This window comes from Eulemur rufifrons, chromosome 14 (assembly GCF_041146395.1).
Source record: "Eulemur rufifrons isolate Redbay chromosome 14, OSU_ERuf_1, whole genome shotgun sequence".
NCBI lineage: Eukaryota > Metazoa > Chordata > Mammalia > Primates > Lemuridae > Eulemur > Eulemur rufifrons.
Window position 1 is genome coordinate 15721829 of NC_090996.1, and position 12667 is coordinate 15734495.

The window sequence follows — 12667 nt, forward strand, 5'->3', positions numbered from 1 at the left end:
ACCCAGGGAGCTCTCTTGCCCTCTTTCTACCATGTGGGAGTAGAAGTCGGCAGTCTGCAAGCCAGCAGAGAGCCCGGCCATGCTGGCACCCTGACCCGTGATCTTGTGGGAAGTAGATGTCTGTTGTTTACAAACCACCCAGCCTAAGGGACTTTGTTATGTGGCCCGAATGGACGGGGACACATCTATGCAGACCCATCAGAAAGCAGCCAGCGTGGGGCTTGCACCTCCAGCCACCTGGGTGGAATCAGAGTGACCCCTTCTCAGGAATAAGCCTGGGAGAGAGTTAAACCTCCTGCCACCTGATACTCATGTCACCAATATGCCACTCAGCATGGGGGTCTCACCCCCGATCTCGCCCCCCGCCAAGTGGGAGACTCACGCCCCACCCAGGTGGCCCCGGGGCCACCCAGACTTCATGCCTCTCCTCTCCAGGGAAGTCCCACGCACTCTCCCACCGTTTCCCACAGGGCTTTTCTTCCTTGCCCATCTGCCCCTGTGTCACACTCTCGAATCTGCTCCCACAGGTCCCTCGACACTCGCAATGAAGCCTCGGAACAGCCACAATAACAAAGCCTGGGACATTTCCAGCAGAGTGACCTCGTTTGCACATGGCACCCACATGGGCTGACTTTAGCCTCTGTCTCACGAGGTGTTGCCATGCCGGGAACAGGGTGGACACTGCAGGTAGCAGGGCAGGGCAGAAGCTTCGCATGTGCCTGTCACCTCACCAGCCCCCAGTAAGGACTTGCTGGTTTCTCTTAAAGGTGCTGGAACACCCACACCTGTGCCAGGAGTCCTTCTCTGGGACCTTCCCGAGTCTAGCTCAGGGGTTCTCATGTTTACTGCAGGCCTGTAAACGGCTGACCTTTCAAACAAAAGGAAGTCTGCATTGTATGTATGATTTAGGAAACTTTCAGGGACAATATTGAGCTTACCTGATTTTTGCCTTACGTGTAACACAAGCATAGACCGCAACTCTGCCACATACAGAGCTCGAGTCAACCCTCGTCCCATCTACTCACCTTTAGCATAACCCTCCAAGGGAGGCTGGGGTACCACTACCCCCATTTCACAGATGGGCAAACTGAGGCCCAGAATCCACATCAAGATAGACAAGTGGGGCCCCAATGCAGCAGCCGGGGTCCCAGCCCCCATAGACAGAATGAAACAGCCAGATGGAGGAAGTGACCCACTCTTGCGCTGGCCGAGAGAGGAGAAGGCTCTGGCGGGCGGTTGAAGACATTTTGATGCCACTAATTTGGTCAAAAGAACAGACAGATCCCGACTATGTGCATTCTCAGTCCAGGTTTTCCACGTACAGGTGCGGAGAAGACAAGTTTGCCACTTGTGATTCAACTTGACCTCTCAGTGTACCAGGAAATTGCAATCGCCGTTCACCACTGGGGCCCAGCAGACCTGTTTCAAAAAACAGATATTCGAAATCATTTTACCAATAGTTTACAGAAACATGACTAAAGGGATCGTAGAAAACAACTTTATTAGACATTTTAATAAGAATTTAAACATTTCTTTGTGTACATTAGAAAACCGAAAACCAAATAACACATTCATGCAACTGATTACACGTCGCCTCTGCAGCGAACCCGGCTCACAGTCGGTTGCTCTCGGCAAACGTGCTCAATACAAGCACCCACAGGTCGCCTTTTTCTATCCTTCTTGTCTCCCCACGTTATGGGGTGAATTGTGTCCTCCACCCGCATCTGAAAATTCATATGTTGAAGTCCTGAACCTCAGAGCCTCAGGATGTGACCGTGTTTGGAAATAGGGTCATTGTAGATTTAAGTAGTTAAGGGGGAAGCCAGGCTGGAGGTGGGGGGGGGGCTGATTTAGTACCTGCTTTGGACAGAGGCTGGGACAGATCCTTCCTGAGCACCTTCGGAGGGAGCACGGCCCTGCCGATACCTCGATCCCAGACTCTCGGCCTCCAGAACCCTGCGACAATCAGTCTCTGTTGTTCTAAGCCACCCAGTCTGTGGTCGTCTTCTAGCATCGCCGTAGGACACCGACACGGACACAAAGAGCATCCCCCTTCTTCCTGCTCTCTGAGACCAGCAGCAAGAGGACACTGCCATGGGGAGGATGGGGGTCTCTTCCCAGTCCCGCGTCTGTCCCTTGAGTTCTTTCCTAGCTGCACGCGGAGTCATGTTCTCATGAACTTACGACATTGTCAGCAGAGCTTCTCCCGCGCAGGGAAACCCCTGCCGCGCTGGTGTCCACCGAGTGGGATGCAGCCGTGGCCGTCTGCGACAAGCAGCAGGTCTGGCTCCCTCGCCAGCGTGGCCCCGTCCTCCAGGCTTGCTGCAAGAATCTCCAGCTGTCTTTGCAGGGTTTTCATCTACCGACGGCTGAGAAGCACCAAGCTGAGAACAGGGACCATGTAGTTGTTCTCAGGATGGTAAGAAATAATCTCTGAATCTTCATGAATCCAGATGATGTGCTACTGACTCATCTTCCTTTTCCACTTGGGAAAACACGTGGACATTCCACCTGATTCTTCCCGATGGTGAGCTTCCTGCTGAGCAGGGTCCCAGGCCAATTCTAAGGACGTGGGGAAAAAGAAAGTCACAGGGAATATCTCTGCCCAAAGTGTCCAGTTCTGTGTCATTTCCTGCACACAGCTTGGCCTCTCAGAGTGCACACAAAGCTCTCGGCAAAAAGGCCCTCAGGGGGCACCAGGCCACCTCCCCCAGAGCAGGGGGTCCTGCTCAAAGACCTCCTGCCTCAGCCCGGACTCCCCCAAAGCAGACCCTGGGATGTGGGTGCAGGAGCTCACTGGGAAAGCACAGCAAGGAAGGGGGAGTGAGGCAGGTGAGAGTGAAAGGCAGTGTGGGCGTCGTTACGGAGCAGGGGACCTGGGGCCTTGAGAAGCTGTGGGTCACCCCTCGGAATTGTCCCACCAGAGCTCCCAAAACTAGGCTGTTTATTTAGCTACTGGCTCCTGACCCTCCGAGGTGACGGTTGACCCTGGGGACACAGAGCTCTGGCTCCTCAGGGTTCCCCGATGCTGCAGGAGAAAGGTCTCAGGAGCCAGCCAGAGCCGAGGCCCCCCCCCCCCGGGCCACTGCCAACTTGTAAGGAGCCGCACCTGCACCCACAGGTGCGCACAGACAGGGCCGAGGTGGGTGGGGCCTCAGCAGCAGCCCCCAGACCTCCACCCACCTAGTCCGGTCCTCCCAGCCCACCTGCTGAGCAGGCCTGTCCTCCCCCGGGACACAGAGGCCTCACGCAGACTGCATCAGTTTCCTATTGCTGCGGCAACAACCACAAACTGGGTGACTGAAAACAACAGCAATGTGTTCCCTCACAGTTCTGGGGACCAGAAGTCCAAAATCCAGGTGTCGGCAGGGCCACGCTTCCCCCGAAGGCTCTAAGGGAGGATCCTTCCTGACCCTTCCAGCTCTGGTGGCCCCAGACGCTCCTTGTCTTGGGGAACACTCCAGTCTCCGCCTCCATCCTCACGTGGGCTCCTCTTCTGTGTCCCTGTGTCCTCTCTTCTTGTGAGGACACTTGTTGGATTGGGGCCCACCCTAAATCCAGGATGATCTCATCTCGAGAGCCTTAACTAGTCACACTGCAAACACCCTGTCTCCAAACCAGGTGTGTTTCTGAGGTTCTGACGCATGTGGGTCTGGAGGGAGCAGGGGCCGCAGTCCAGCCGTCGCATAGACACAGACTCACTGGGGGTGCGTGGGGAGGGGCCCGCCGGGTCCAGCAGAGCAGCACTTCTGCTCTTGCCTCCTTCTGCCACCTGGAGCAGCCACTGCCCAGGCAGAGCTGGGGCGACCCACACCCAGTGCCAAGACGGACAGCAACCTTGTCTGCATCACCCCAGGCCACCCGCTGTGTTCCAAGTGCCGTACACCCATCAGTCCACTCAGTCAGCCTGGAACCCTGTGGGGGAAAGGAGGTTACGTCCCTGCAGGAGCCCAAGATGGCTTTCCAGCCCTCCAGCTTGCGGACAGCTTGGCTTCTTGGCCTCCAGAATCATGTGACCCAATTCTCACCATCAACCTCCTCTTATGTGTCTATATCCATGTGTGCGCCATTGGTTCTGTCTCTGGATAACCGCACCTAACACGAGGGCAAGGCAAAGAAACCCAGGGGACCCCGGGTCCCTGCTGACCCCGTGGAGTGGCCTCGTGCCCCCTCCAGACTTCTCAGCACACGAGGGAAAAACAAGCCCTGTTGTGCTGGGGCCTCTGTTGTCGGGGATTTTCTGTTATCGGCAGCCAAACTCGGCCCCAAGAGATGTGAGGGAGGCCGTGTGCCCCACAGCTCGGACACCCCAAAGCACTTCCCTGTCACTTTGTCCTGGTACTGCCTGGACTACTATGGAGTTAGTTTTTTTTCTTTAAAGAAACTCACTTGTTAAGTTTATCCTCATTTGAAATATATTATCGATGAACCCGAGTGCCTGAAGGTTTCGTTATATATTTTTTCTAATACACATTACAATAAATGTATAGTTCTTAAAATTAAAAAGGTTTGTCCATGAACTTCCTGAAGTCCTCTCGCACCCCAGCTAAGGGGGCTCTTAGAGTCAGGGTCGGGGGCTTCAGCTCAGAGATCGGGGGCCAGGTGGGAAAACTGAAGTCGTCACGTCCCCCGCCGGTGTCCCCAGGTGAGGGGGTTGGGCAGTGGCGGTGCCCCCAGCAGATGTGCAGCACAGCAGGACCCCCGGATACGCGAGACCCCCCTGCTCACCGCCACCGGCTCCTCAAGAAGATCCGGAAAGGACGACACAGCTTGGAGGAAGCCCTTGGCCCATCTTCCTCGACAGCAGGTGTTCCAACAGGGGGCCGGGCGGCTCCTACACTTATGGGGCGCCGCCACGTGCGGCACACACGGGGCAGAGGGCCGGCTTCCCACTCGGGACAAGAGACCACAAGCCCCCTGCCTCTCACATCCCACAGAGCTCGCTCTGTTCCCGCCGCGGTCCTGCCACAATCCCAGCCCAGGGTGGCCGTCCCGACACAGAAGAGAGGGTCTCTGCCGCCAGGGAGGTGGCTGTGACCCCCACGGCACCAGACAAGGGCCCCCTGAGAGCCAGGGATGGGTCCTTGGTTAAAAACTAAGCAAGCGCCAAAGACGCCGGCAGATGAGGCAACTCTCCGTCTCGCCACGCGGTGGCGCCAGAGCTCTTCCGCGGGTTTATTCCCTCTTGATGAAAAATGACAGAAACGTGTGACCCTAGTAAGCTTAGAGCCTTGCCTTATGGGGTCCCAGGTCCCGTGGCTTTTTGTACCGTTTCATGTACCTTGACAATTCTACCTGGTTTCCGACAGTGAGCAACTTGTCCTTTCTGCATGGCTGGGGTGTTGGGCAAACATTAGAACGTGTTAGCGGAATGAGAGAAGCTTCTAGGCTTTCCCTAACCCTCGCCTACCCAGGAGCCTGTGTGCACGTGGGGAGGGGACCAGTGTCACTCTGCAGGCTTGTGAGGACAGGGGACAAATTCTTCCCCAGCTTCTGCCTGCCGCCGCTCGGGTAGCCCCTGTGGCTTCTGCAGCCTGAGCCCAGACGGTGGGTGGTGGCCCGTGGCCCGCCCCGCAAGAACCTTCTCCCACAGCAGAAGCGGGATGTGGAGTGGTCCCAGGAAAAGCATCTGCAGTTGGGACTGACCCCAGGAGAAGCCGAGGCTTCCCCATGAGGGGTCCTTGGGAAGGGCCCCGACACCACGGGCCGCCCTTTTCCCGAAGCTCAGGCAGCCTCTGGTCTGGCACGAGGGCAGTGGGAAGCCGGGCCGGGGAGGCTGCGCCCCGAGTGGCCCTGGCGAGGCCTCGGCTCTCGGATCCAGCTTCAGGGCAAAGAGGCCCCGTGCAGGGAGAGGGTGCTCCGGCCTCCCCGCGGCCACTGTCTCTGCCGCCCTCCTACTTGGGTCTTCTTGGCCTCTTGGCGCTGCCGCCCTGGGGCTTGCGGGGGTGGCCAGGCAGCAGTGGACTGTGGCCATGGCCTCCACTGTCTGTGGACCCTGGAGGGGGTGGGGAGACGTCAGTCTGTGGTCACGGCAGACGCAAATGAAGCCAGCACCCCAGCGGGGGGCCCTGCCCCGTGTGGATTCCCCATCCTGGCCTGAACCACTTGCCACATGCAGTTCAACACCCACCAGGGCCTGCCCTCTGCCAGGCCTGCCCATGCCTGGGCCACCATCTGGGCCCCTCTGGGACGTCACCTCCTGGACCTGGGCCTTGAGTCTGACTGGCCCCTCCTGCACTGGTAACACCAGGCCTAGCCCCAGGACCCTCCCAAAGCCACTTCCGCGTGAGGTGGGCACGGCCAGCAGCTCCAGCCAGGTGTGACTAGGATGAGAATCTGTGGGACATTTCCCGCAGCTGTGCGCTGTTGTCTCTCACTCAGCACGCTCTGGTCCGAGAGCTTCCAGCACCAAGGTTGTGGCTAAGAACACCTGTGAAACCCTTTCTTCTCGAATCCTTAAAAGAATGGCATAAGACTGAGAAGCTCTTAACCTTTTCTGAGTTGGTAACGTGGGAACGGTTAGAAGTACAGCAGCAGGCACTGAAGTCAGACAGAAGGAGGAACCTCCTGCAGGGCCCGGCCCTCCCTGATGGTCTTTGAGCCTGTGGTTGGCACATACCCACCCTTCCCAGATGGCTTGACTGTGAGTTGGCTCAGAAGGTGAGAAAACGGTGCCAATGATGCCAGAGGGTGTTTCCTACCCCTAGAAAGGGCTCCAGGCCACACCTGCCCTGGGGGTTGGAGTGAGGGTGACCTCAATGTGGAGGCTGACGTGACTTAAGCAATGGCTGGGGTACCCAGCAGACCTCGGCAGCTTTCTGGGTTCCAGACAGGGAACCAGAAGAAGGAAAGCGGGGAGAAGAGGATGAAGCAGAGGGGAATGGGCCCCCCACAGACAATGTTGTGTTTTGTTTTTTAAGGTTAATGCCCAGGACGGGCAAGGTCATGCTGGTGACTGTGCAAGATGGGTACACCTTTTCCGGGAGGTAGTTTGGCCAGAAGTTCTTTTCAATTAAACAAAGCAAACTGGGGCCAAGCATGGTGGCTCATGCCTGTAATCCCAGCACTTTGGGAGGCCAAGCCGAGAGAGGATCAGTTAAACCAGGAGTTTGAGACCAGCCTCAGTAATATAAGGAGACCTGGTCTCCCTATAAAATACAATAATTAGCCAGGCACAGTGGGTCACGTCTGTGACCCCAGCACTTTGGGAAGCTGATGCCAAAGGATCGCTTGAGCCCAGGAATTTGAGATCAGCCTGGGCAACATAGCAAGACCCCCTCTGTACAAAAAATAAAAAAATAGGCTGGATGTGGTGGTGGCACCTGTAAGCCCAGGCCCAGCTACCGGGGAGGCCAAAGCAGGAGGATCACTTGAGCCCAGGAGGCCAAGGCTGTAGTGAGCTATGATTGTGCCACTGCACTCCAGCCTGGGCAATAGAGTGAGACCCTGTCTCTAAAAACAACCAACTTGTTTTTGTATGAAAGAGCCGGAGTGGCATAGTCTGGGTAGTGTTCCGGAGCTGAGCTGTCCGGTCCAGCAGCCACTGGCACAAGTGGCTACTGAGGACTTGAAACACAGAGCTGAGACGTGCCGGACGTGGGAGATACAGGCCACCTTCAGAGCACTTAGTACCAAACTAAGGAATGTAAAATTTTTCATTAAAAGCTTTTACATTGATTACCTATTGAGTTAAATAACATACATTATTAATTTTGCCTGTTTCTTATCTAAAATGTAGCTATTGGAACATTTGAAATGACATATGTGGCTCACATTACATTTCTATTGGAAAGTGCTGTTCTGGATTATAAATTGAGTGTATTATTTGTACATGTTTAAAGTTACATAACAACATAATAGCAGTTTTGGGGGGGTTTTTTTGACACAGAGTCTCACTCTGTTGCCCTGGCTAGAATGCAGTGGCAACATCATAGCTCACAGTAACCTTGAACTCCTGGGCTCAAGCCATCCTCCTGCCTCAGCCTCCCGAGTAGCTGGGACTACAGGTGCGCACCACCATGCCTGGCTAATTTTTCTATTTTCAGTGGAGATGGGGGAGGTCTTGCTGTTTGTTGCTCAGGCTGGTCTCGAACTCCTGATCTCAAGCAATCCTCCTGCCTCGGCCTCCCAGAGTGATGGGATTACAGGTGTGAGCCACCGCACCTGGCCATAATAACAGTTCTTTAAAGACCCAGATGGATGTAGAACTGGGTGGATATCCCCACGTGGCACACAGGAGAGGGCTCACCTGGGCACTCCACCTGCCCACCAGGGCCTGCCTGTCCCAGGTATCCCCCCACCTGCAGATGTCTGGCTCCACCTCACTGGGACCAAGCCCTGAGCTCCCTTCTCCCCTGTCCTGAGCCCACACTCCTGCTACTGCCCTCCACCCTCAGACCCCTGTGCCCGGCAGGGGCCCTGCGCCCCCCACACCTGCCTTGGGGCTCCCCCTCCATTCCCACATGCACCACGGGTCCTGCCGGCCTGACCTGCAGGCCACCCCCTGGCTCATGCCTGCCCTGCCCTGCCCTGCCCCTCCTGCTGGCCCTCTGCCTGCTCCCAGCCTGGTCTGGGGCTCTGGGACCTGACAGCTCATTTGAATCGGGGGCAAAATATTTGAGGGGCAAGTGAAGTTTTATATTAGGGCTGCTGAGAGAGGTTTTGCTGAGACCAGAGCAGCTGGGGAAGCAGCCAGATCCCAACCGCCTCATCTCCCATGGGCAGAACGACATGGGCCTTGGAGACAAATCAGCCCAAGTTCGAGCCCTGGCTCCCCCCTCACTGCTGAGTGACCTTGGGCCAGTCATCTCTTCTGTGAGCACCAGGGTCCTGCACAAACGAGCATCATTATAGCGTCTGCACAGAGTGGGGAGCTCTCCGTGCGTGGCAGAGCCTGGGGTGCACGTGTCCTGCCACCACTCCCCGACTTCTCCCCTGGAGGTCGGCATGAGCACCCCAGAAGCCAGCAGGGTGGGAGCTACAGGGCCACATGGGGTTGGGAGGAGATGGGCACTGACCTCGGATGTCCCGGGGCAGGAGGGGTGCCCTGCTGGGGCTCACGCTGCTCTGCCACACGGCGCTGGGGAAGGTGAAGCTCACTTCAGGCACGTGGAGTGTGTTCTCATCTAAGCAGTGAGACCAGAAACAAGAGAATGTTATTATTTTTAGGGATCTCCCAGTGACTCCTAGGAATAAAAGTAAATCATGGATAACAGATACAACATATTAAGCACCTACTGCATGCCAGGCTCTCAAGTAACCTCATCTGTGCTCTCCATGGCCTGGGAGGGGACTATTTTTATGTGAACTACTGTCCTTTTGTCCTTTCCCGACACGTCCTCCAACCCCCAGCTTTTGGTTTCTTTTCCCCTCTCAAGCAGCAACTGTGCCCTTCTTTCTTCCACTCCTCCTGGCTCCCAGCCGCCCATTGCCTGGCTCTTAGCAGGAGCTCATGAAATTTTGCTGGGCTGGGCACAGTGGCTCACGCCTGTAATTCTAGCACTCTGGGAGGCCAAGGCGGGAGGACGCTCAAGGTTAGGAGTTCGAGACCAGCCTGAGCAAGAGCGAGACCCCCGTCTCTACTAAAAATAGAAAGAAATTATTTGGACAGCTAAAAATATATAGAAAAATTAGCCAGGCACGGTGGCACATGCCTGTAGTCCCAGTGACTCGGGAGGCTGAGGCAGGAGGATGGCCTGAGCCCAGGAGTTTGAGGTTGCTGTGGGCTAGGCTGACACTATGGCACTCTAGCCCGGGCAACAGAGTGAGACTCTGTCTCAAAAAAAAAGAAATATTTATATTAAAAAAAAAGAAATTTTGCTGGATGCATTAGTGAATGAACAGGGAGAGGAGAAGTCTGGACTCTAGTCCCACATCTGTGCTGATTCCATCTGACCCTGCACACATCACTTCCTCTCTCTGAGCCTCAGTTTTCTTCTCTTTCAAACGAGAAGGCTTCAGACATTGGCAAGTGTTGGCAAGGGTGTGGGAGGGTAGGATGGTGCCAGCCGCCGTGGAAGTCAGTTTGGCAGTTTTGCAAAAACGTGAACACAGAATGACCACGGGACCCAGTGATTCCACTCTTAGATATATTCCCCTAGAGAACTGAAAACAAGGGTTTAAACAAAAACCTGTGCATGAATATTCGTGGCAGCATTATTCACAATAACAACACGAATGTCCATCAATTCACGAATGAATAAACAAAATGCGGGATCGTCACACAATAGCATATTAATCAGCCCAAAAAGGAGTGAAATACGATCTGCGCTACAGCCTGGATGAACTTGAACACGTTGTGCTGAGTGAACGAGGCCAGACACAAAAGGCCACGTAGCGTGCGATTCCATCCACACGGAACGGCCAGAATAGGCAACCCACAGAGACCAAAGGGGACTGTGGCTGCCAGGGGCTGGGGGAGGCGGCAATGAGCAGTTACTGCTTAGTGGTATGGGGTTTCTTTGGATGACAAAAATGTTCTGGAACTAGATAGCGGTGGTGGATGCATAGCATTGCAAATGTACTTAATGCCACTGCGTTGAATGCTTTAAAATAGTGAATTTTGTTATGTGCAGTTTACTTAGTTTTCTTTAAATGAGAGGGTTGGCTTTGAAAGACTCCAGGGCCAGCAGACTCGGTCTGCAGAAGGCCGGCCAGGAAACGCACAAGAGGGAGGGCGGCCGAGACGCAGTTCTTGGCAGTGAGCGGCGACTGAACCCCTGGCCTCAGCCATGGGGAGCCCACGCGTTCACCCACCCACCCGTTCACCTGCTAGTTAGTGGGCGTCCGCTATGTGTCAGGGGCTGCTCTGAGCCCCGGGCACGTGGGGGGAGCAATGAACAAGCCGCCCCTGCACCGGCAGAGCCTACCTGCTGGTGGGGCAGAAAGACAAAGGGCCAGGACGTAAGTTCAGCACGTGGCACCTGCCACGGGATATGTGCCACGGTCGCAGTTCAAGACAGCACAGCCAGGGAGGACCCCGCTGGGAAGAGCCACAGCCCGGTTGGCCTCTGAAGAGGGAGGGGGAGTCACTGCCACTGGATCGTCCCCTTGTAAAAGAAGCCGGACTTTTGCACTTTATGTGCAATCTGACTTTCCACGTTATTTTGAGACGGGGCACTGGCCAACCCGATGGCAGGAGCTGCCGGTTTGCACCCTCTGTGTCGGGTTTGACGATCCCAAACTGCTCTGGATGTGAAGTGGCTCCTCGTCAGAGAGAAGAGTTCTTCATTTCCAGGAATCCGACCACTTTTTGGAAAGGTTTTAGAACGTGTTCCACGCTCTCCGAGTGCACCGGGTGGGTAGGGTTAGGGAAAGCCCGTCTCCCACGCGGCTCTAGGACAGGCATGAGAACAAAGCGTAAGGAACACACGTGGGGGCTCGGGCATCACAGGCCTGGGCTGCCCCAGGCAGGGACATGTGCGGTGCTGGGCAAGTTCCACTCACTTCTCTGTGCCTTGTTGAGCATTCTGTACAATGGGCACCTATTTGATTGGGCTGCTGTGGACAATGAAGCAGGCGACATGTGTGCGCCTTCCTGGGGCTCGATGGCCTGCTAAGAGCTGGCTCGCCCAGGGCCGTGGACCTTGACGGCACGTGCAGATGGGATATACACGGGGCATGAACGTAGGCCCGGCAACACCACTGCCCTGACCTGCGAAGGAGCGATCAGATCGGAACCCGTCCCTCAGCGACCCCCGGGCCTCTGCAAACGTGGTCGGTGCAAGATCCTCAGCTCCTGGGAAGGTTTCGGCACAGACCCGCACGGAGCAAGGCCCGAGAGGGGCTACATGGTCCACCCCGGCCACCTTTATGCCTTTGCTGTGTACCTGCGAAACACGGACGGGTCGTTTCTCCAAGCAGAGGCAGCCAGGCAGAGCAGGAGGGGCCCTGAGGCTGCTGCTGGCCACGTGGCCGCTGCAGGGTGACCCTGGCATGTCACTTCCACTCTGGGCCACAGTTCGCCCCTCTGAACCAGCTGGGCTACAGATCTTGAAGGACCATCTGGGTCCAATATGCTCTGACTTTTCCATCTCGGAAACCACAGCTGAAGAGCTGAGAGCCTCTGCCCCCCCCAGGGACTCTCTGTCGAGGCCGTCGGGGAAGGGGCCCGGCCCTTTCATGAAGAGCCTGCAAAGAACTCAGCCTCCCTCCACGGGCCGGAAGCTCAGCCGGGTCCCCAGGAGGAAACGTGCCCCTTTCTTGCCAACTGAGAGAGCCAGTTACAGACCACACGCTTCCATTGGAAAAAGCCTGGCTTCTTTCGTATGTGGACTGGGCGTTAGATGCCATGAGGGAATTTTTCTTCACTCTTCTAACAGTGGCATGGAAACCTCTGTCATCAGTTAGAGAGAGCTCTTGAAATATTTATGGATGCAATGACACGATCGGGGAGGGGGCGTTTCTTGAAACATTTCTGGGAAATCAAACACACAGAAATATGTAGAGACAGATGAAAGGAGCCTGGCAGGAGACCAATCATGGCCCAGGCTGGGCGATGGGTACATGGGAGGCTGTTACACTATGCTCTCAACTTCTGGGTATGTTTAGAAACTTCATAATAAGATGCTGAGAAAAGAAAGTTTGTTTTTAGTCATATGTATAGATACATCCCAACAGGCTTATCTCCAAGGAAACATGAACGTCACCCTGTCTGTAGTGATGGGGC

General features: G+C 55.7%; 1 protein-coding gene across 1 annotated transcript in view; it reads right to left on the minus strand.

Moving 5' to 3' along the window:
• Positions 1 to 1397: 1397 nt before the first annotated feature.
• KIF19 (kinesin family member 19) overlaps positions 1398 to 12667 on the minus strand; it is a 49777-nt gene continuing 38507 nt past the window's right edge. Inside the window, exons 20-22 of the mRNA XM_069485678.1 lie at positions 9018 to 9125; positions 5899 to 5995; positions 1398 to 1419 (exon numbers count right to left, since the gene is read on the minus strand). Coding sequence (XP_069341779.1) covers positions 1398 to 1419; positions 5899 to 5995; positions 9018 to 9125 — 227 coding nt within the window. The remainder of the gene's footprint in view (positions 1420 to 5898; positions 5996 to 9017; positions 9126 to 12667) is intronic.